Genomic DNA, 23,921 nt, shown 5'->3' with positions numbered 1-23,921 from the left:
ATGCTTTAGGTTGTGCCCTGACCCTGATTGAATGGTTTGCTGAGTATCCTAGGTCTGTCATCCCTATAGTCTAGAGGTCAGGAGATGTGGACTACGTGGAACCTGGGTGTTGTTTTGTGGTATAATCCTAAATAATTCTTCTGGGTATCTGGGCTTTAGTTCCCCCAGTTACAAATAGGAGTTTGGAGGAGTTCTGTTCTTCCTGGGTATGACAAGCCTAGAGCTGCTATGTACAGAATACATAGGGGTGTTTCACCTAGTCACCTCACTTTCAGAGATCAGGTCTACCTGGTTTAGCACCACTCACCTGAGCCATGGACCCACAGGCAGTGCTGGGGCCCACAGGCTTTAGCCATTCAGTGCTGTCCTTCCTGGATCCACCTTAAATGCTGCAGCTCACATTCTGCATGAAGTTCTTGTGTCTTCCCTGTCTTTGCAGTCCTGGCCTTGGGGCCAAAACAGGGAGGAATTCCTTGTAGTTCCCACTAGTTACGTGGCTTTATTCACAGACTCAGCATATGCTGAGGATGGAAAGAAAGAACAGGGGCCAGGCAGGGCCTGGAGATCAGGGTGGCAGGGAGGCCATGCATGGATTGGATTCAGGAGTTTACAGAAGAGAATCTGCTGGCTGGGCCAGACCTGTGTGGGGCCAGGCTGGAGGAGGCAGGCAGCATGCAGGAGGTCTGGCTAGATCTGCCCAGAGCAGATCCACCCAGGTAATGGCTGTGAGCCAGAAGGGAGGGGCCTAGGTCACTTCGGGGCAGGGAGAGAGGAGAAAGGGTGTGGGACTGGAGCAGGCACCTTACCCCACCCCCACCCCCAGGAAAATGGCATAGAATGGGCCGGTTAGGACACCTGACATCTGGTCCTGATGCTGCTTTGGGACTTGGTGTGTTTAGCCAAGCTGCTCTCCCCTAGTGTCATTGTCCTGCTCACGCTTGGATATTTGTCTTGGAGATGATCCACATAGGGATGACCTGGGGTCATTTGTAAGGAGGTTGAACGATCCTGGAGAGTGTGCCTAGGGCCTACCTGGATGAGCTCTGCCTAGGAAAGGAGGGAATTTCCAGCCAGGGGTCACAACCTCCCTCCCTCCAACACCCCACCCCCTCCCCCCTCCCCGTTCCAAACCTTTCTCTCTGTGCTTGGTGTCATCTCCCAAATGTAGATGCAGTGGGTTCTATGACCACTGCAATCCAGGCCCCCTGCTGGGCCAAGAAAGACTGCACCTTTAAACTACTGGCCGGCCGGCCCACCCCGCTGGCTCCTGACTTCCTGCCTAAACGCAAACAGTCCAAAGCCCGGATCCTCCTGCTGGGCCCATTCCCACACAGCGGGGATCAGAAAACCAGTTCCCCGGGTTTCATTCCCCGTCTGGGAATAGCAAAGTTTGGAAAGCTAGTAGAGTCTCTCTGGGCTGTCCAGGAAGGTGACCCAGGGGCCTGGGAAGCCAGGGGAGTCCTGAGCAGGGCTCTGGGGCTGAAGATGCAGCCCGTTTTTCCGGGACACTTTCCACCGGCCTCTCCCTGGAGCTGGGGTGGAAGGATGCAGGAGAAGGGGGCCGTTAGCATTGGCGGGAGGGGGTGCGGTGCACAGAGCCAGGGCGCTTGGGGATCTTGCGCCAGCGCCTCTTGTCCCAGCGGCAGAGCAGCAGCAGGCGGAACGTGTCCCGGAAGGCTTTGTTGCACAGTGCATAGCACATGGGGTTGACAGTGCTGTTGACGTAGCATAGCCAGTAGCCCAGCTCCCACAGGGTTTCAGGAACACAGTCCTTGCAGAAGGTAGATACCAGCACCATGATGTTATATGGTGTCCAGGTGAGGATGAAGGCCAGCAGGATGGCACTCAGGGTCCGAGCTGCCTTCTTCTCCTTGACCAGTGAGAAGGTCTTTCTCTTGGCCAGCTGTTCCTTCCCTCGGGGTTTTTGGCCCTTGCCGCCTCGGTCTCGGCCTTTCTTGGTGGGCCTCTTGACTGTATTTGGGGAGCTTTTGGGAGGCTGCTTGGTGGGTGCCTGTGCTTCAGAATCTACCATGGGCATCTTGATCACCACTTCTGAGCCAGGCTCCTCACCTTCGGAGGATGTGAGGGACTCCATGGAGCCTTCATCCTCCTCTTCTTCTTCCTTCCAGCTGTAGGCCTGCAGGAGCCTGGGTGCCCGGCAACAGCGGCAGCAGCGGCCTGGAGGCGACTCGGGTGAGCCTTCAGCCCCTGGCTGTGACCTCTCTGAGCTGCTGCTGCTGCCACCACCTTTGCCTGGTGTCTCAGAGCCCTGCAGGGCGGCCAGCTCCCGGGCTCGGTTTTCTGTCTCCCGGTAGATGCGCCAGTACAGTGTACACATGACCGTGACAGGGAGGTAGAAGGCGGCCATGGCTGTGCCAAAAGTGATGATGGGTTGGGAGAGGAACTGGATGTAGCACTGCCCAGCCAGCACTGTCCGCTCCCCAACTAGGTATTGCCAGAAGAGGATGGCTGGGGCCCAGAGAACGAAGGAAACCAGCCATGCTAGGCCAATCATCAGAGCTGCCCTTCGGGGAGTGCGCTTGGCTCGGTAGCTCAGGGGTCGGGTCACCGAGAAGTAACGGTCAAAGCTGATGAGCAGAAGATTCATGACAGAGGCGTTGCTGGCCACATAGTCCAGGGCCAGCCAGAGGTCACAGGCCAGTGTGCCCAGAGCCCAGTGGCCCATGAGCAGGTACGTGGTATAGAGGTTCATGGAGAAGGTGCCAATGATGAGGTCAGCACAGGCCAGGCTCAGCAGGAAGTAGTTGTTGACTGTCTTGAGCTCGGTGTTGACCTTGAAGGAGATGAGTACCAGTAGGTTGCCTGTCACTGTAGCTAGAGACAGGAGGCCTGTGGTGATCCCGATGAAGGCCACCTGCCAGGGACCCTTTCCTGGTGCCAAGACAGTGATGTTGGGACTGACAGCAGGGGGCACTGAGGTGTTCATGGCAGCCGGGTGGGATGAAGGCGCAGCCCCTTCCTCCAGTCACAGGTTTTCCTCAGAGAAAGGGCATCACCTGAAAAGAGAGGACACGAGCTTAGGCTGGGCCACTGGGCACCCTTGGCAGTTCCAACCGGAAGGTACAGCCCGGGACCTTTTAGAGTGCCAGGCTGCTCAGCACCACCTCCAGGCACCAGCACTCACAGTGGCTAACAATGTGCTTTCCAGCCACCAGAAGGTTTGCCGGGAACATGGGGCAGTCCTGAAAAGCTAGGGACCTAAGTCCTCATGCCAGCTTCTGCATTTAGACTCTAGCCTCAGTTTTCTCATTGGAAAATCGCTGATTCCTGTCTTCAAAACTTTTTCATTTATTTTTACTTTATGTGTATGAGTATTCTGTCTACACGTATGTCTGTGCACCACGTGTAAGCAGTGTCTGAGGAGGCCAGAAAAAGGACATCAGATCCCCTGGAACTGAGTTACAGACATTGTGACTGCCGTGTGGGTGCTAGGAATTGAATCTGAGTTCTCTGGAGGAGGAACCAAGTGAGTCCTCTTAATTGCCAAGCCATCTCGCTGGCCCCCATTCCAGTTTTCCTTACATTTCATGTGTCAGGAACTGGGAGAGTTATTTTGTATACAGACCCGAGAAATTTTCCAAGTATTTTGCTCAACATCATTAACGTCTTCATTTAAGAAGGACTTGCTACATGCCAGACACAGTGCTAAGGACCTAATCAAGTTACCTCATCTAACTGTCCTGCTCACCCTTAGCAGGAAGGCCCTGCCATCTCTTTCTTGCTGGAGGCAATGGTGACTGAGCGGCTTCGACTTCTGCTATAGCAACAAGATGGGGAGTGGCATTAGAGCCCATTTCCTCCACTTGCTGTGCATGGGCTGCTCTGGTGTGAGTCTTTCCACCAAAGAAAGAGTGACAGGAAGAAGGAGAAAGCTCCAGAGAAAAGAAGAGGGTTGGGAGTGGTGGTCGGTCGACATCTGTAATCCCTGCACCTGGGAGGTGGAGTCAGAAGGATCAGGAGTTTAAAGTCATCCTCTGCTACACAGTGAATTTGAGGATAGCCTGGGCTACAGTTGAGGGCGGGCAGTGTTGAGACAGGGAATGGGGTCCAGGGGAATGTGTACACGTGTGTTTATGTCTGCACATCCTTCCACGGATTGTATGTATGTGAAGCAGGCAACAGGGACAATGAACTCACCTCCCAGTCAGGTGAGGGTCTGGCCCCATATGGGATGTGAGTGGCTCTCCTCCTCCTCTCTCTGATCTGTTCCTGAGGCACAGCTAAAAGTAGGGCGGCATGGGAGACAAGAGAATCCCCCAGGCTTTTCTGGGATCTGGAGTCTGCCCCAGGCACTAAGATTGTGAAAAATGAAAGTCCAGGAGGCAGGGGAGACTCCCCAGCCAAAGCCAAGGCACTGAAGACTGAAGGTCCTACTCAGCTAGAGCCGGCTGCGGTGTGATTTGGTGGGTCCTTTACTGTACCCCCATCTGTCTACTCTAGAAATTTAGGGTCTTCCTAGCCCGAAGCTGTGGCTTTTAGGACTGAACTGTTGGGAGGATTCTTCCAAGACCTGGTGTTGCTTGGGGATTTGATCCGTGACACAGAGAATATTGTGCTACGTTTGTGACCATTGTATGACCCGGGGTATGTGTGGCTGCCGGCATCTCCATAGCTCGTGGTGAACTGTCATTGTGATAGAGCTCTCAGAATAGGGAGGAAGATCAGTGTGTGATAGCTTGAGCAAGAAGGCCTGCATGTGTCAGTGTGTGCACGTATGTCTGAGACACTTTACATTTGAAGGTATATGTATGACAGTGCAGTTAAAGAATGTAGACTCCAGAGCCGGGCTGCCTGCAGTTAACACTACACTTGATGATATTAACTAAAAGGCTGTAGGAGAAGTGGTAACAAACAAGACAAACAAGAGGGTACTGGTATTGCCTTGTTTGTTTTTTTCAAGACAGGGTTTGCCTGTATAGCAGTCCTGGCTATCCTGGAACTTGCCTTGCAGACCAGGCTGGCCTCGAACTCACAGAGATCCACCTGGGTCTGCCTCTCAAGTACACGAGCCACCACACTAGGCTTTTTTTTTTTTTTGAGACAGGGTCTCATGTAGCCTAGACTGACCTCAAAATTTCTATGTAATCAAGGAAGACTTTGAATTCCAGATCCTCCTCCTTGCCTCTCTGTCCCAAGTATTGGGATTGCAGGTAAGGCCTGTCTGGATTTGAATCCACACTTTGCCATTTATGTAACTTAAAACAATAACAAAACAACAACAACAACAACAACAACAACAACAACAACAAACAACGAACCACCCACAGGATCTGGAGAGACGGCTCAGCAGTTAAGAGCGCTCACTGCTCTTCCAGAGTTCAAGTCCTTGTACCCACAGGACAACTCACAAAGTGTTACATGTATGTATGTGTGCAGGAAAATATCCATATTCATAAAATAAAAATAAATAAATTCAAAAAAATTTAAACAATTCACTCCCACACCTAAGGCTAGGAAAAGTGGAGAAGCCGAAGACTCAGGATGTGAGGATGTATACTGTGAGACGCTGTCTTATAGGAGTGTCTGAAGCTATGTCCAAAATGCCTCACCAACAGGACTGACTAGACATGAGCTGGACAGGGACTACAGAACAGACGGGCTAAAGTGGGAGCAGAAAGCCCACAAGGCTTCAAAATTGCACGAAGAACCACAAGCAACTAAGGAATACTAAGAGTGGGAGAGGTTCTTCCGCAGGGAAGAACAAGACAAATGGTTACCCAGTGTCAATGGTCAGCCCCGAAAACATACAAGTAACATTACACAGACTCTGCAAGTTGCATTTATATATTTAGGTGTATACACATGCACCACACACACACACACACACACACACACACACCAACAAGTAAGGAAAAGAGACTTTCAAGAGAGCAAGGGGAGGTATATGGGAGAATTTGGGAAGGAGAAAAGGGAGGGGAGAATTGCTGTGATTATATTATCTCAAAAATGAATAAATCATTAAAAATTAACCGTTAATTAATTAATCTGTGACAGGCTCTCATGACAGGGACTCATGTAGTATAGGCTTACTTCCGTGTTCGCGGAGGTAGGGAATGACTTCGAACTCTGATTCTGCTTCTACCTCCCAGGTGATCGGATTAAAGGCTTGCACCACCGCATCTTATTTTATTAACTGCTAATTTACTATGATTATTTCTTTTAATGCCTATAACCATAGATTCCTCAACTGAGATGTACGGAGGCTGAGACCTTTAAGCTAATACCTCACGGAATTGTTGAGAGGATTAAATGAGTTTCTGAAAATCATGTGCTTAGAATGGCTCTTGGGTCCCCATAAACTCAGTCTGTGTAGGAGTGGCCACTTCTATTAAAAATCTCCCTTAGAGAGGAGGAATAGTCTTACCCAGGGGTGAACCACTAATAGGTTCTCCAATACCAAGGGGTCAGCGCTGAAGTCATATACATACAGGTGATGCTAGATGGACAGAGCAGTTTGTATTTATATATTTAGGCATACATACATATATCTAACAATGTCAGCTAAAAAGATGTGGCTTCAGAGGGAGCAAATTCTGGGGGTTCAGCACTTAAGAGGCAGAGGCAGTCAGATCTCTGTGAGTTCAAGGTTGTCCTGGTCTACAGAGTGAGTTCCAGGACAGCCAGGGCTATAATGAGAAGCCTGTCTTGGAGAGAAAGAGAGAAAGAAAGAAGAGAGAGAGAGAGAGAGAGAGAGAGAGAGAGAGAGAGAGAGAGAGAGAGAGAGAGAGAACACAAAAGTAAGAAAATAAATAAATAAATCTCCTAGAGGGTTTGGGTACAGCTCTTGGTAAATCACTAAGCATTAATAAGGCCCCGAGTTAGCTCTGATCTTGCAATCGTGGAGACTGATGATAATGGTGCCTATTGCTGTTGGCAGCTCACCTAGTCACTGTCAAAGTATCTATACATTCATGCATTATCTTATTTAACCGTGTGTGTGTGTGTGTGTGTGTGTGTGTGTGTGTGTGTGTGTGTTGTAAGGCATCACACCTGGGGCCTTACACAAGCACTGGAGCCAAGGAAAATCTTAAAAGTTTGATTGTCCATCTTCAAAGTGCTGCGATGAGAGGCACAGGTACCATGGCAGGTTTACCCGGTACGGGTACGAGTGATGAAACCTCATGCTAGGAAAGCACTAAAAATTTTGCTGCTCCTCCAACCCCCACACTGAATCTCCACAGGAAAACGACGACGCAGGCACAAGTTTACAGATGAGGGAGCTGAAAGTGACCCAAGCCAAGCAGCCAGAGAACCTGCAGAAGACCACGCAGGAAATGCACACTCAGGACTGGGTCCCATCCTTTCCAGTGAGACTTCGTTTCTAAGAACCTACGACTGAACATTAAAAACCAGCCAAATGAGAACGCACAGAATCCCAAACAAACGCAACAAAAGAACGGAGTATCACTGGAGACTAATTCACCAATTTGAATTTTAAAAGCATTGCATTAAAACACGATTCAGCACCCACCTACACCCTCACCAGCACTGTGTTTTTAAATCCAGGACTTTGCATCGAGGCAAACATTTTGCCAGTGAGCTCCAGTCCCAGCTCCTGTGACGGTCTTGCTAATGTGTTTCCAGGCCAGTTTCCACTCACTGTGTAACCTAGCTTGGCCTTGAACTCACGGTTGAGCATCCTTCCTTAGCCTCTTGAATCTGGGATCAGAGGCATGAGATACCATATCTTGTAAAATGTGATTATATGATTTATCTTTACTGCTCAGTTTTGTCACACTCTTTCTTTTTTTTTTTTTTTTTTTTTTTTTTGGTTCTTTTTTTCGGAGCTGGGGACCGAACCCAGGGCCTTGGTCACACTCTTTCTAAACTAAAGTAAAGCACTGGGCTGGGGGCTGGGATCAGGCCTTCCCTGCATAGCTAATGTCTTTGGTTTTCTGAATTCGGGGTTGTTTAATGTCCATTGCCCAGAGGGAATAACTGAGGCCTAGCAACATCGGATAGAAGGCATCATTAAGGTCTCCTTGTTCTTTTTTTTTTTTTTTCTTTTCTTTTTTTCGGAGCTGGGGACCGAACCCAGGGCCTTGCGCTTGCTAGGCAAACGCTCTACCACTGAGCTAAATCCCCAACCAAGGTCTCCTTGTTCTTAAACTGCAGAGTCTCCTGTGTGTCAGCTCTATGTGCTTTGGGGCAGCAGAGCAAAGACCTGTAAAGGAACCAGAGTAGAATTTGGCTGATCAGAGAGGCTGCACCCTCCCAACTGCAGAGTCCTCCTCGGGGGGTTATATATCTTGGCCACAAAATTTAAAGATGTCCCCAAACTTGATAGTAAATAAACTAATATCTTATATGATATGAAAGAAATCAATGCAGATACAATCTATGATGAATAAAATGTCTATGGCAGGACCCAGCCCTTCACACGTGCAATCCCATTTCTTTAGCCCCCAAACTCTAAACCTAGCCCTAGCTCCCAAATAAATGGCGATTGATTGATTGATTTGATTGATTGATTGAGACAGAGTCTTACTATGTAGCCCAGGCTGGCCTCAAACTCAGAATTCCTTGCCTTAGTCACCAATGCCAAGCATCATAGCCATGTGCCACTAAGTCTGACTTGTTAATTGATTTTTAAGAAGTTCCAGGCTGGGTGTGGTGGCACTCCTGTATCCCTGGTGCTCTGGAGGTCGAGGTAGGAGGCTGTGGAGTTCAAGGCCAGCCTCATTTACACAGCAAGTTTAAGGCTAGCCTGAGCTACAAGAGACTCTGTCTTAAGAACAAAAAGCAAAACAAACAAAAAACAACCCCATAAATCAATAATAAAGTTGCAATATTATCTTTCTGGTTATGAAGTTTTTTTCTGTCTCTGTTTTTCTTGTGCTGGGGATACAACCCAGAACCTTGCACATACTAAGTACTTGTTTTACTATTGGGTCACACCCTGTAGCCCTGTGACCTCTCAAGTTTGCTCCACAGTGAGTGCCTCACTTGACTTGCCCCAGGCTTGGCATCAGGGCCCGGGACCCACAGCTCTGGAACGAGGCTCAGTGCTGACCAACTGTTATCGGCACAATCTCCCACCCTGTCATCCTCTTTCCGACTTTAACTCCAGATGATGAATGGGGTCCCAAAGCAGACGCACAGTAAATGACCTCTGCTCTTCTTCCAGACCCACTTGTCACAGTGCCCTGACAGGGGTGTCTGCCCTAGCTCTCCCCTGGTTCTTAGTCTGCTTTTCTGTATAAAGAAGGATTTGGACCATTCCAGCATTTCTGGGATATGTGGAGGGTCCTGAATGCAACATGTCCAGAGAGGACCCCAGTCCCTGAGGTGAAGCTGAAGGACTCAGGTCCCTTCACTGGGAGCTGCAGGGGCATCAACTCTGGGTGGGAACATGGTGACTGACTCTTGCCCATCCCAAGTTTCTCTTAGAGGCTAGTGTGACTGCCATGAATGATACACGTGCTTTTGTTTGGTTTAATTTTCCTTTTGAGACGGGGTCTCATTACATAACCCTGAATTTACTTTGCAAACCAGGCTAGTCTAGAGGTAGAGACGGGAGGATTTGGAGTTCAAGGCTAACCTCATTAACACAGCAAGTTTAAGCTATGGGAGACTGTGTTTTAAAAACAAAACAAGGGGTTGGGGATTTAGCTCAGTGGTAGAGCGCTTGCCGAGCAAGCGCAAGGCCCTGGGTTCGGTCCCCAGCTCCGAAAAAAAGAAAAAACCAAAAAAAAAAAAAAAAACCAAAAACAAACAAACAAACAAAAAACAAATATCACGGAGATCCACCTGCTGCTTTGCCTTTGGGAGCTGGGATTATAGAGATGTGAACCAATATGCCTGGCTAAAGCAAATACTTTTAGTATAGGACACTGGCGAGAAGGGATCCAAATATCCTCAGAGGTGAGGCAAGGCTGGCAATCTCTTGCCTTATGGCTAGAAATCCCTGCTAAATCTTTTTTAATGGTCAGATTGGTAGCCATCATACTTAGGACATGTCGGGCACTAGATATATGCTCTTTCCCCCTTTCTGTTGAACATTATCATCCCCGTGGTACAGGTGAGGTATCTGAGGCTCGGAGGGCTGAGAGGCTTTCTGACGGCCCCACAGGAGGTCGTGGCATGGGGACTGTGACTTTCCTCTTCAAGGCCTGTGCTCATTCTACTTGGCCCACTGCACTGTGCCTCTCTGATGTCTGCCTCTCTCTGGCGATGTTTAAGGAGAAAGGGCGAAAGTTCTAGAGTTGGATTCTCAGTGCCCTTTGGATCCTCCACTCTTCTCGGAGACGCAGCTCCAGCCGCTCAGGGCCCTGCTTTTCCAGTACGGTGAGAGCAGAAAGAGTCAGAGTTTCCTGATCACCCACTGTGGCCATTGTTGTGCCACCTTGGCAGGTCTTGTTGCTTCAGCCTCTCGGGTGTACATATGCTGGATTTCTAGCTGTCTTTCTTTCTATCTATCTATCTATCTATCTATCTATCTATCTATCTATCTATCTATCTATCTATCTACCTATTTCCTTCCCTCCCTCCCTCCCTCCCTCCCTCCCTCCCTCCCTTCCTTCCTTCCTTCCTTCCTTCCTTCCTTCCTTCCTTCCTTCTTTACAGGATAGGGCCTCCGGCAATCCAGGCTAGCTTTGAGCTCCCTGTGTGCTGAGAATGACTTTGAACTTTTGATCCACTGGTCTCCACTTCCCAAGTGCTGGGGTTACAGGTGCTACCACACCCAGGGGGTGCTAGGGATAAGCCCACGGTCTCTTGCTGGCTCAGTGAGCAGACTACCAACGGCACTACACTCTCAGCTAGTTTTTCATGGTTTTTTTTTTTTTTAAAGATTAAAATTTCTGGGTGTGGTAGAGCACGCTTTTAATCCCAGCATTTGGGAGGCAGAGGCAGGTAAACCTCTGAGTTCGAGGCCAGCCTGATCTACAGAGTGAGCTCCAGGACAGTCAGGCTACACGGAGAAACCCTGGCTTGAAAAACAAACAAGCACACAAGAGTTTAAATTTATGTGTAAGTTTGCCTGCCCATATGAGTACTGCTACATTCGTGGGTACAATAAAGGCCAGAAAAGGGTGTCTGATCCCCTGGAACTGGAGTTACAGGTGGTTGTCAGCCACCTGACATGGGTGTTTATAAATGATTTAGTTTGAGGTCTCACTATTTAGCCTAAGATGGTCTTAAAGATTTATTTATCTATTTTCTATGAATACACTGTCGCTGTCTTCAGACAAATTTAGCAGAAGGCATCGGATCCCATTACAAATGGTTGTGAGCCACCATGTGGTTGCTGGGACTTAAACTCAGGACCTCTGGAAGAGCAGTCAGTGCTCTTAACCAGTGAGTCATCTCTCCAGCTCCCCCAGATAGTCTTGAACTCATATAAAGCCTCTTGCTTCAGCCTTCTAAGTGCTGGGAGTATAGGTGATCACTATCATGCCTGATCTATCTTTTGTTTGTATGTATGTATGCACGCACGCACACACGCACTAACACATGTGCGCACGAATGCACGTATGCACGTATGTATGTATGTATGTATGTATGTATGTATGTATGTATGTATATGCTGAGTTATTTTCCCACTTCTTATGCCAGGCCTGTAAATTTCTGGGGATTATTCTGTCTGTCTCCCTTAGCCTTGTAGGAGCATCAGGATTAAAAGCAGGTGGAGATGCTGGCTTTTATGTTCGCTCCTGAGGTTTGAACTCAGGCCCTCAGGCTTGCATGACAAGAGTGTTTACTCACAGAGCCATCTCTCTCCTTCTCTCTTCAATGGGGAGATTTCACTATAAGTTGATGGCTACTGGAGTTCGGTAGTCATGAATTAACTTGGTTTCTTATGATTTTAATCATCCTGGGGCTGAGAGACAGGGTGTTGGGGTTCAGTCATGGATCCAGAAGATTTATGAAGTAGGAGTTCGGGGTTTAGCTCTCTGATTGAAAGCACATCCTATTAAACACTCATGGAGGGGCTGGAGAGATGGTTCAATGGTTAAGAGCACTGGGTGCTCTGATGGAGGACGGGTTAAAGTCCCAGAACCCATATGGTGCCTGACCATAGTCTGTAACTCCAGTCTCTAGGGGATTCAAGGCCCTCTTCTGGCCTCCAGAGGCACCAGGTAGGCATGTGATAAACAGACATGCAGGCAAAACAGCCCATACAAGGAAAAATATTATTATTATTTTTGTTTGTTTTTGAGACAGGGTTTATCTGTATAGCCCTGAATACTCTAGAATTCCTTCTGTAGACCAGGCTATCCTCGAACTCAGAGATCCACCTGCCTCTGTCTTTCAAGTGTTGAGATAAAGTCTTGTGGTAGTACCTCCTGGCCTAATAAGTCTTAAACAAAACAGAAAAGGCATTCTTGGAGGCACTGGGAGATAGGGACTGCAGGGTAGGGCAGGCAGAAACCTCCTAAGTCAATCCCTAGCGCCAAGCTTTTGTCCTACTGACCTTAGGCAAGTCACCATACCAACCTGAGAGCCCTTATGTGGGATGGGGCGGAGTTTCTATGTGTGTGCATTGCTGAATGAGACCAGGGAATGGTGGGGCGAGCTCAGAGCTTTGTGGGGATGGGCTGGGATCTTGGGGCTTTTCATGGTTTAGGTACAAGAAGGTGTTAAGAAATGAAGAGAGTGGTTTTCTGCCCAGGACTTCGGCCTCCTGATGAAGACCGTTGGGAGCCTTTAACAATATTACTACATTATCATAGCAACTGATATTTACTGACTACTGGAGTATACCAGACATGGCTCTACGGAATTACATGCATAATTTAATTTACTTGTTAAAACTCCTTGAGAATAGATTCTATTATCTCCGATTTGCAAAAAGAGGTGACTTTAAAGCTCACCCGTGATGCACTCCTCTGCCTCTGAGACCTGTCTCTGGGAGCCCCTACCCTAAGCTGCTCTTGATGGGGTGTTCAGGAGAGTCCCCATCTCTTCACCTATCTCCACTAGCTTAGCCAAACCCTAGTTTGAATCAGCCACCGGTCCTTGCTTTAGAGTCTGGCTTGTGTATGTGTCATTTATCTGTATGATGCACAGTGACAGGGTGGGGGAGGGGAGATCTAGCCATAACTGACAGGGAAGAAAGGTAGGAGCTCTACTTGCTCCATTTATTGCTTTATCTTAGGGCTTGCTACATAGTAATTGCTCAACAAATATTTGTGGAATAAATACATGAGTGTGTACATGGACATGACTTCAGGCTCTGGAGGTTGAAGTTGAGTCGATGGGGATCAGGACCAGCTCTGGAGCAGAGTTTAGGGGCCCTTGCTCTTATAACCCCTTCCTTACCCACCAGGCCTCAGTTCTCTTGGGTAAGGGTGTATCTAGCACGAGAGCATAAGAGACAAGCAAGCAAGTGCATCCTCATCCGTTCAGTGGTCCCAGAAAACCCTGCCTGATTGAGAGGCACGGGAAAGCTAAGTGAGGTTCACAAATAAATGTAGAGTGGGGTGTGTGTGTGTGTGTGTGTGTGTGTGTGTGTGTGTGTGTGTGTGTGTGTTTAAGTTAATATGAGCTCTGAGAGTTAAGGGATGAGGTCAGAGTCTCTAATACAAGGCAGGCCAGACCGATGAGACTGATGAGCGCCAGGGCCTTGAACCAATCCCCAGGGACTGAGGATCTGGCTGGTAAGAGGAAGAGAGAAAGAAAGGAACCACTGGAGGAGGCTAGAAGGAGGGCGGGGAAGAAGGATTCCTGAACATTAGACTTTCCTGAGCCTGGTCAGGGAGTGAGACAGGAGGCAGGGGATGACAGTGTGCCGGGAAGATTTAAGAAGGAGGCATGGAGCCATCTTGTTATTCTGGGGCTAGAAGCTGTCAGAAAAATCTGGCTGGGCAGAGAAAACACTAGGGAGAAGGTGGTGTTCAGAGAGGGCGGTGGGATTGGGCCCTGGGACCTTACATATATAGTAAGTAGGTAGTCCTGGCCAAGGTTTTTGACTATTCCCTTCTTTAGGGGTGATGGCCCATTTTCTTCAGGTGGCTTTTGGCTCATTAAAGGTCCACAACACTCCCAGCTCTGGTCCCCTGGCCCTGGAAACAAGGAAGTAAATAAAAGGAATGGCTCTCATGTTTTAGGCTCAAGCTACTTCTGGGAGTGCCAGCGAACCTTTTGGAGGTCAGTGGTCATCTGTTAAATGCTCCATACATACACTGCTGATCTGAAGGAGGGGCTGCTGTCGGAGAACCACGGCCAGATTTGCTCCCCAGTGATGGACCTTGACTAGTTGACAGTCTTTAACCAGGTTGTTAAGAGGCCGCCTGTTAGCAGGCTGCACCCTAGACCTTGCTCTGCAAGTGTGGCATCAGCCATTCTGGGCCCCCTCATCCTCCTCCCTGCATGCCCCCAGATCCTCACTCCTTGTACTCCCTCCCCCTTTTCCTTTCTTCTCTCTCTTTCCCTCCCTCCCCCATTCTTCTAGGCATCACCATGGCATCGCAGCCGAGCAGAAACTCAGCTCAATTCACCCACCTCTTCTCGGGTTGCCTGCTTGGGAGACCAAGCTCCTGCCTCACAAAGCTACACCCTTCCCTTTCCCGTCACATCCTATCCTCCTGTTCATGGAGGTGTAGCACAGTATTAGGCTGAGGGTGAGGAGAATGGGGTTCAAGTAGCAATGGGACTGCTACGTCTCCCTTCTATGGCCATGAGTGTGTTCATTTTCCTTTTTCAGCCTCATTTTCTCTGGCCGTACATTGGGGCAGCTCTGCCTAGACCTTTCTGGACACTTAAAACTTTCTATTGCTCTTCATGATCCAGGAAAGCCAAAGCATGGAAGTCAGAATGATACTTTATAGCTCTGTTCCACCATCTCCTCCTCTTATGTATCTATCTGAACGGCTATCCTAGCTTGACAAGTAGCTGAGACCAGGGCGTAGAGAGCTATCCTTGGGCAGCTGGTGGAGCAGCTGAGACAGAGACTGGCTGCTGGAGACTGCTAGCCAGCGAGGCAGGGGTCACTGAGCCAATGGGATGGAGCTGCAGATAGATGTGCGCTGTCAGAAGACCTGAACCCTTCTCTGCTGATCCCGAGAACCCTTAAGGTGTTCATGAGTCAACTGCCCCTTCTCCAGACACCTGTCTTAGAAATGGCAAGAATCAGTGCTTCTGGCTTCAACTCATCCTTACTGGAGTAGGGGACACACGTGTACATTAGTACCCTTGTATTGCCTGCAACCTGCCTTCTGCAAGCTGAAGACACTAAAACCACAGGGAGGCCCTCTGGGTCCCTGTGCACGCCAGGACCACATTGGGTGGTGTGGCTATCCACGTGCTTATTTGTCCCCAAAGAGCCCTGGGGCTCTCTGCCTGGTCTCCTGCTGGCTTCTGGCCCAACACCCACCTTGGCATCCAGCTTGTCCATCTGGCCAGCAGCCTCATTCAATCCGTCTTGGGGGGCTGAAGGTGGGTAGGGGAGGTAGGATTCAGGGTTTCCTGAAGGAGGCTCTGGGACTGGTGTCCCCAAAAGTATGTACATGGGGTCACTCGTCAACTGGATGCTGGTGGCCAGGGCTGCCTCCTGCCCTCCCCTTCTGCCTTTAGGGTGCTGGGGGATCTGCTAACTGCACGGCCATCTAATCTCTTCTGAAGTCTAGGCTGAGTTTCCTCAGAAGGTCTTTACCTCTTCTGCCAACCAAAGCTCAGGAAAACATCAGATGAATCCCCTGGAAACAGCAGACAGGGTGTTTGTAGCAGCCAATGCCCGCTGCTATAGAGCCCTCTTGGCCTCTAGACCCCTCCCTGGCCACCTCCCCTTTCAAGAATCCACCCCCATTCCTCTCTCATCCTTGTCCCTGCCCTGTGTCAGAGGACCCTGATGCTTCTACACCCAGCTCAACACAGCCCCTCCCAACCCCCCCCAAATGTACTCACCATGGGATCAGAGAGGGGTCTGTAGGGTCCTCAGCTTCACTGCTTCTCCAGGGGCCTGCAGTGTCTCCTGGGACCCAAACACCTGGCTCCCGGGGGGAGCTGCGCCCTGTGCTGGCAGCCGGAGAGGCACAGCCAGTGATTGGCATGTCCCACCCCCTGGCACGCCAGCCTTGGGGGGGAGGGAGGAAGGGAAAGAGAGGGAGGGAGGAAAGAGAGGAAAGAAAGGGAGGGGGAGCAGGAGGGAAGCCTCAGGCAGCATCTGGGGTTGGACTAAGTCCTGGAGTGTGCCCCCCTTGTCCACAAGGGCACCCACTTTGAGCCTTGAGAGGGAGGAGGCAGGACATGAGGAAAGGGAGCCCAGGAAAGCTAAAAGTCCAAGAGGAGAGAGAAGGCGGATACAGGGAGACAAACACCCACACCCACTGCACACAGACTGGCGGCACACACACACACACACACCCTCACAAAGAAAGGCACACTCTGTTTCCCGGGCACCTTCCCCCACCCAACCGGAAAGCCCCCAACTCCTGTGCACCATGTCCCAACACACATGTCCCAACACACATGCCCCGTCATTCACATGCCTGCTTCCTTTGCATACCCTCCCCCGTGAACATGCCCACACGCCCACCCAGCCGCCCACCCACCCAGCCACACACCCTGCTCTTCCTCCCTGCTGTGAAGGAGCTAAGATTCCTTCTGTTTGAAAATGACACATTGGGCCTCACGTGAGAGGTTCCAACTTGGAACGGACCCAGAGGGCTGGCTCACCCACCCTGGGACTGAGCGACATGCCCACATGCTGGGCAGTGCACTGTAGTCTATGGGAAGCTCTGGTGTGAGAGTGGCTGGGTGTCTGGTTTGTGGGGGGTTGTGGGGTCAGTGTCCGGCCAGCATGTGTGCATCCCTGTGTGCTCATGTGATTATGCAGCCTGCGTGGGTAAACTCAGGTGTGACCCTGCCACTCTGGAGCCAGAACCCATGTGGGAGCGTGTGTCTGTGCTCAGTGCATGTCTGAGTGTTGCCCAACCGTGGAATTGGCTAATTTTGACAAGCAAGGTGGCATCTACCTCCCTGCCTGCTCCACCCCCAGCTTCCCCTTGGAAGACAGACAGACAGGCAGACAGACAGCTCTCCTCCCAGCTTGTCAAACTCTGTCTCCCCTGACTCCCGCTCTAGGTTCACAGGTGTGTACCTGGCAAGTATGAGCCACCCCTCCTTTCAGCCTACAGATTGACCCTCATCCCTCCCCCGGGCCTGTTTGAATTTCTGTGTAGAGTTTCCTCGGAGATAGAGACACCCCCAGGGGGCTTTGTCATAGGGACCTGAGTCCAGCAATGCCCCAACAGAGACTTCCTGGAGAGCTGACCGTGGAGGGGAATTCACTAAAAGCTCCTGTGTGTTTTGCCCCATGGGCTGTGAAGTAGCCCTCGTGGGAGGTGGGAAGGACCGAAATCAAGATTGTCTTTAATGTAGGAAATGAGAAAGCTGAAGGTAGGTTCGAGATGAGCCACCGTTTGAACTCAGGTCCTGAGCTCTAAGCTCGGGTTCTGGAGTCTGGGGCACACCCATTCTTCCTTCTTTATTTTCCTACCTAGCACCCTAGCCCAATGTCCAGCCTGGAGATCAGTTGCCTAAGGAACCAGAAAAGGAAGAAATTGGTGTCTCTGGTGCTTGGGCCAGCAGATGCAGGACACAGGTGGCAGGTACATGTGGGGACACCAGTACTCTTGAGGAGTCAGGCGGCCAAGAAGTGCCCAGTGTACCTTCTTTCTGTATTTGGTCATATACTACCGTTTGGGGAGGGGAGTGTCAGAGGCAGGGGATCTGAGCAGCTCCTCCTCTCACCCTCGGGGGTCATTAGACCCTTAGGGTTAGGTCAGAAAACAAGCGGTCCCTGCGGTGGTCTGCCCCCTGCTGGGCCAACCTTAGGTTGCGGGCTGCTTGTTGGCAGAGCTGTGGGGGGTGCGTGTACTTGTGCGTGTACACGTGGTTTAGAGTGGGGGAGTTAGGCCTCCACATCCATTTCCGAGTCTGAATCAAGCTTCCTCTTTGCCCCCTTCCCCCAATCTTCTTGCTCTCCCTTTTCTCCCACCGCCTCTGCACATGTCCCTTTAGAAATAAAAACACTTATTTTGTGGGCGAGAGAGGAAGGTGTCCAGCTTTCCCCTGCCTCCTCCTGAGTGCCCCCCATCTTTGGTCCATGCAGTGTTCTGGAGTCTGTGCAGTTTCAGAAGAAGGGGTCTACAGCCCGGTACCTCCCGTTGTTGTATCACGCTTTTTGCATTCCCGCCTAGCTTAGTTAGCTCTCCCCATACCAGTTGGGGAAACTGAGGCACGAGGGAAGAAGGGAGGCAGCGCGGAGAGAAGAGCTCCCGCCCGGCTCGCTCACCACCCCCGCACTCGCGCCGGATTTAGCCGCAGGGAGGCTGGGAACATTGTCTTTATTTTAAGCCGCCGAGTGCGGCACGAACGCGGCTGCTCCCGACAAAGGGCTTCGCTAAGCGGCTGCGGGCGGCGCACGTGAGGGTCCGACCTGGCCCCCACGTGACCCCGGTCTCCTGCTGCCCTGACCCTCTCCAGTTTTTACCCCCTCTGTTCAGGTGGGGGCGGGGCCGACACAGGATTTGGGGTCTGTGCTCCTGCTGGTTGCTATTTTTGATCAGCGTTGGATGACTCGGTCTAAGCATAAATGCTTCTAAGTAGAAAAAAAAAAAAGAGCGAAGTTGTCCTGGGTTCGAATCCAACTTTAGGTTGATTCATTTGCACTGCCTGGCAAGTTAAGAGTTTTCCTCTAGGTCTATTTAATCAGTGACGTGGGAGTACCTCCTCCCATAATGGGGAAGTTACATCAAACGGCACCTTCATTGTCTGAAAGAGAAAGCCATTGTTGTTACTTATAATAGGTATTGAGCGCTTACTCGGCTAGGCTCTCTTAAGCGCTTTACTTTAATTAAAACTGTCGCTCAATGTTCCGTGTGGTAAGCCTTTTCTTATTCCCATTTTACAGATTGAATAGATTTACAAAAAACGTGCCTTGGACTTTAAGGAGGGTTCAATGTGCCTGAACAATCCTGGGGTGGGAAGCCGGTGGCAGCTCTCAGACTCTGAAGGAAGAAAGAGCTAGTATTTTCCTTACAAAGTTAGAATACTGTTTATTGTGTATGGTGTGGCCTCACGCATGTGCAACATTCACTCAGGTGGAGGTCAGAAGATAACTTGCAGGAGAGGGTTTCTCTCCTTTCACTGTGTGGGTCCTGAGGATTCAATTCAGATGCGTCAGGTTGGAGGTGAGCGCCTCCCATCGCTGAGCTTTCCGGAAGTTCTGGGCAGTTTTTTCCCAAAGACCTCCATGGGATGGGGAGTGTTCATGTAGAGCACCGCACCCCTTTTTACTTATATCCTTATGCTCGGTTTCAGTCCAGGACAGAATCTCAAACCTCACTAAAACTTCAGGGTGCCACTTCCTTTGCGCTAAAGGATGGTGACCTTGGGAAGGGAGGCCAATTCTTCCAGTTTACCTGGCCTGTGAACTGCACGTGGTCCTGAGGGCCCTTGCGGGAGGGTGGTCCAGAAGAGTCACCACTCCTGAGGACAGACAGACGACCTAACAGTGCACCTCTTCACTTGTTAGAAGTCTTTAGTTTTAACCTTCCCAGATCTCCTACACTCCAAAGGACTGGTTGGGCTTCAGATGGGCCAGGGCAAACTCAGCCACAACAAAATTATGGGTCAAGAAATTGAGGTTTTTACAGTCCGGTTCTTAAGATGAACGAATGTACACATACAGTCTACTCAACCAATTCTTCACCTTCCCAGACGATTGAATCCAGTTTCTCTTAACAGGGGGTGACTTGGAAGCAGTCTCTATCTATCCCCCACCTCCCAGTCCTGAGTTTTCAGGGACCTTGGTGCAGCAGAGCACTTTATGACCCCTGGGGCTCCTTGGTCCCCACTGTGGAGTTTAGGTGGCAGGCAAGGTCTGGCCCAGGATTTGAACACTGAGAACTGAACCTCAGAACTGTGTTCTTTCCTACAAGGTGGCTCTAAATAACCACTCTTCCTGCCTATGAGGACAGGACTCAGAGCTCAGGGACCACTTGTGGCTGCCTAGGAGTTGGCTACATCTTAGAAGCACAGTCTGGATCCAGGGAAGAGCAGTGAACCTTCTGCTCAACTCCGAAATCAGTTCAGAAATTGATTAATTTTCATTCAGCCACATGACCAATTTATTTGGCTTACACTTCCAGAGTTCACGAACCTATTTTTTTTCCCCTCCCAGGAAGGAAAACAGTAATACTTTCCTTCATGGAGGTGCATAAGGAAGGGTATAACACTACCACCCGGAAGAGAAAAGCTGGTTGCTTGTTTGTGTGTGTGCTCTCACAGTTGAGGCTCCTATGTGCAGGTCAGAGGACAACTTGTAAGTGCTAGGGACGGGACTCAGGGTAGAGGCTTATGGCTGGCCACAGCATCTTCACCCTAGGGTCCTTCTGTAGCTCCCCATTCAGAAACTTCAGGACATTTTTCTCAGTCTTCACAACAGCCCCACAATGCAGAGCAATTTGGTCCCTGTTTTGCTGATAGGAAACAGACCTGAGAGGTTAGGGTAATTCACTCTGCTGTCTTTACCCCTTCACATTTTGTGGTTTCGTTCCTTGTTCCCAGCTTGGAGCCTAATTAGCTGGAAACCCTCTTCACCATTTGTAAGAAGAAAGGACATTCCAGGAAATCTGAAGCCCCCCCCCCATCACTCTGCAGTAATATAATAGTGGCAACAACAACAACAGCTATTATTATTATTTTGAGACAGGCTTTCATGTAGCCCAGGCTGAGGCCAAACTTGCTTTGTAGCTGAGGATGGCCTTGAACAACAACTCTTGCTTTGTAGCTGAGGATGGCCTTGAACAACAACAACAACAACTACTACTACTACTACTACTACTACTACTTCTTCTTCTTCTTCTTCTTCCTCTTCTTCTTCTTCCTCTTCTTCTTCTTCTTCTTCTTCTTCTTCTTCTTCTTCTTCTTCTTCTTCTTCTTCTTCTTCTTCTTCTTCTTCTTCTTCTTCTTCCTCTCCTTCTTCTAAAAAGATTTTTATTTTATTTATTTCATGTACGTGAATACACTGTCACTTTCTTCAGACACACCAGAAGAGGGCACCAGATCCCATTACAGATGGTTGTGAGCCACCATGTGGTTGCTGGGACTTGAACTCAGGACCTCTGGGAAAGCAGTCAGTGCTCCTAACCACTGAACCACCTCTCCAGCCCCAACCTTGAACTTCTTATCCTTTTGCTTGCAGAGATCACCAGAGCACGATCTCCACACTGGTTTTGTGTGGTACTCGGGGTAGAATCCAGGCCTCCTGCATACTGAAGTGCTGAGCTCTGCAGTCTCAACCCGCAGTCCCAGTATTTAATGGAAACCTGAGTGCATCAAGTATGTGGCAGCCTGGTTTTGAGTGTTTTACGTGTTTGTAATTAATTAAAAAAGTATTTAAAAAAACAAAAAAGCAAACAGGGCCTGACTAGGCATCCCTGACTTGGAACTTACCTCTGGAATGCTGGGGTCAAAGGTCTGCTTTACTACACCTGGCTCATTTAAACTTTTTAATTTTATTTATTTTATTTTATGTGATGGGTATTTTGCCTGTAAACACGTCTGTACACCGAGTGCATGCATTCCCAGGAAGGTCAGAAGAAAGTGTTGGATCCTCTGGGACTGGAGTTATGGATGGTTGTGCATCAACATGTGGGTCCTAAGAACTAAGCTCTGGTAGGAGCAGAACCAGGTCACTTGACTTCTAATTATTGCTTTTGTAAAGAAGGTTCCCGGATGTCCATGTGTCCACATCATGTTACCTCTCGCCCCCCTTTCACTCTCTCTCCCTGTGTATGTGGGCAATCAATCAGCCCATGGAAAAGGTGAAAGGGGATAGCTGACTCCATAACATTGTACCCTGAGTCAAGTGCCTTTTAGCTCTGGACCTGTAAAATCAAGCCTACAAGATCCTGGTCCTTCGAAGGCCCCTTGTCTGCCCCTAAGGCCTCCTGTCAGCTTTAGTACTGACGTGGGTGGGGTGGGGGGGGACATGGCGGCTGACCAGGGTGGAGATTGATGAGAGAGGACCTCAGACCGCTTGTTCTTCCAGTCTGCTCGGTGATTAACTCTGCAGAATTGAGTTAGGGCTGAAGCTCTCTGGCTGAAGCAGGGAAGGAGGAGGGGCAGAAATGGCAGCTCCTTGGTCCTGGTAGTGGTTTGTAAGGGCCTGGAGTCCTGTAAGCCCACAGGGATTAGCAGCAGTAGAGGAAGCTTGTGGGACCTCGGGGGTATGGCAGCGATGTTCCTCGCTTTTTTCATCCTCTTTCCTCAGAGGCTGAGCATGTCTCTGCTCCAGGGCTTGGCCAAGAAAGGAAGGAAGCCATTTCAAACCCAGAGGGACCACCGAACAGGACATGGCAGCAGGGCAGGAAGAGAAGCAGGTAGGTGGTGTGTCTGTTGGGTTTTGAATTATGGAAGACCAGTCTTTCTGGGCCCCAAAGCCTCCTTCCTTCTTGGGTGGCTTCGTGTTTCCATGCCTTTCTGATCTGTGAAGGGCTTTTCCTCTTGCAGACATATCTAGCCTGATGTGACTTTCTTAACCGCAGTAGTTAGTGACTGGTTCTGCATACTGACTGAGCTCACAGATTTCCTGGGAATAGGAGTAGGGGAAGGTGAAGAAAGGCAGAGGGATGGTCAGGAGAAGCTGGACCCAGTGAGGAGGGTGTAGGCCTTGGGGAGGAGGAAGACCCGGTTTAAGGAGTTCTGTAATATGTTTGGGCCACCAGATTGGACCAAATTGGAGCCCATAGAGAACCCGGTGAAAGAGGGAGTCATGGGCTCTGTCCCAGCCTCTGTTACACCATCCGTGAATTTGGTACAGGGGGAGACAATGATATGTGAGATGGGGCCAAGGTGTTATTCTATCTCTCATGTTCTCTGAAGATGCTTTACCTGGGTATGGCCTGAGTTCTGTCTTGCTCCCTCTTTTTCGAACTCCAGTTTCCAGGGAAGTAGAATGGGAGGCCCAGCCAGCAAAATGTACTGTTTTGGATGTCAGTAGTGCTATGCATAGGAGGAAAAAGCCTTTATGGCTTTTCTCACAGGAAACTGTTAGAGCTGGATTTTTCAGGTATGTAAGACATTTGTCTACCAAACCTGGAGAGTTGAGTTTGATCCCAGGAGCCCATGGGAAAGATGAAAGGCGATGGCTGAGTCTATAACATTGTACCCTGAACCTGTAGCTCTGCACCCGTGAAGTCAAGCCAATGTGTATACCTCTAACGCACAGTGGCCAGAGAGACATGAGGTGAGTACAGTCGAGATGGCGAGCTTGGTTGTCAACTTGACATAGCCAGGAATAGGGAAGCTAAGCTAAGGGATTGCCTCAGTCGTATTGGCTTTGTTGGCATGTCTGTGGAGGCATTTTCTTGATTCTAGTGGTGTGACATGTGTGCCCTCCATTGTAAACACACACACACACACACACACACACACACACACACACACACACACACATTAAAAATTAAAAAAAAAAAAACAAAAAACCGAAAAAGGGCCTGCAAGGTGGGTTGGTGGGCGAAGGTGATTGCTACCAAGCTCGATGACCTGAGTTTAATCTCTAGGACTCACAAGGTGGAAAGAGAAAATCAACCTTGCAAGTTGTCCTTTGACCTCCACACATGCACTGTGGCATGTCCTCCAGTAAACTTACTCAAAAGCTCTCAAAACAAAAGAAAACAAAAAAAGAATCAACTCAGGAAACTAGTAGAGCTTTCTTTCTGGTGAGAATCCACCATGACCTTACAGTGTCCAATGCGTAACAACTTTTGTTTTGAAACAGGGACCCAGAGAGCCTTGAACTTCATATGCAGCAAAGGCTGGCCTGGGCTTTCTGATGATCATCCTGTTTCTCTCTCCCCTGTGTTTGATCGTGGGCGTGGGATACCAGGCCCTCCTTTCTGCAGGCTCTTTTTGATGTGAAGTGTTTCACTTGGTCTGGCTGCTGAGGA

General features: G+C 49.6%; 1 protein-coding gene and 1 long non-coding RNA gene across 3 annotated transcripts in view; one reads left to right on the top strand and one right to left on the bottom strand.

Annotated features, from left to right (window-relative positions):
• LOC134483966 (uncharacterized) overlaps nucleotides 1-23,635 on the top strand; it is a 39,833-nt gene extending 16,198 nt beyond the window's left edge. The window contains exons 2-3 of the long non-coding RNA XR_015652895.1: nucleotides 21,173-21,309; nucleotides 22,244-23,635. This is a non-coding gene — a long non-coding RNA (uncharacterized LOC134483966). The remainder of the gene's footprint in view (nucleotides 1-21,172; nucleotides 21,310-22,243) is intronic.
• Nucleotides 474-16,253, bottom strand: Chrm1 (cholinergic receptor, muscarinic 1). Of its 2 annotated transcripts, XM_087627702.1 has the most exons (3): nucleotides 15,868-16,013; nucleotides 15,338-15,659; nucleotides 480-3,017 (listed from the first exon to the last, which is right to left on the bottom strand). In XM_087627702.1, exon 3 carries the CDS (start codon nucleotides 2,945-2,947, stop codon nucleotides 1,565-1,567), a length of 1,383 nt encoding a protein of 460 aa, XP_087483828.1. In that variant the 5' UTR covers nucleotides 2,948-3,017; nucleotides 15,338-15,659; nucleotides 15,868-16,013; the 3' UTR covers nucleotides 480-1,564. The 2 variants fall into 2 exon arrangements, with proteins under 2 accessions (NP_542951.1, XP_087483828.1); NM_080773.2 differs by lacking the exon at nucleotides 15,338-15,659 and having other exon boundaries at nucleotides 474-3,017; nucleotides 15,868-16,253.
• Nucleotides 23,636-23,921: the final 286 nt, after the last annotated feature.

This window comes from Rattus norvegicus, chromosome 1, assembly GCF_021556685.1.
Source record: "Rattus norvegicus strain SHRSP/BbbUtx chromosome 1, alternate assembly SHRSP_T2T, whole genome shotgun sequence".
Taxonomy (NCBI): domain Eukaryota; kingdom Metazoa; phylum Chordata; class Mammalia; order Rodentia; family Muridae; genus Rattus; species Rattus norvegicus.
The sequence above is the reverse complement of the archived record's forward strand: the minus strand, read 5'-3'. Positions and strand labels throughout refer to the sequence as shown.

Coding starts and splice junctions, on each gene's coding strand:
- Chrm1 (NM_080773.2), bottom strand. CDS start 2,947: ATGAACACCTCAGTGCCCCCTGCTGTCAGTCCCAACATCACTGTCTTG.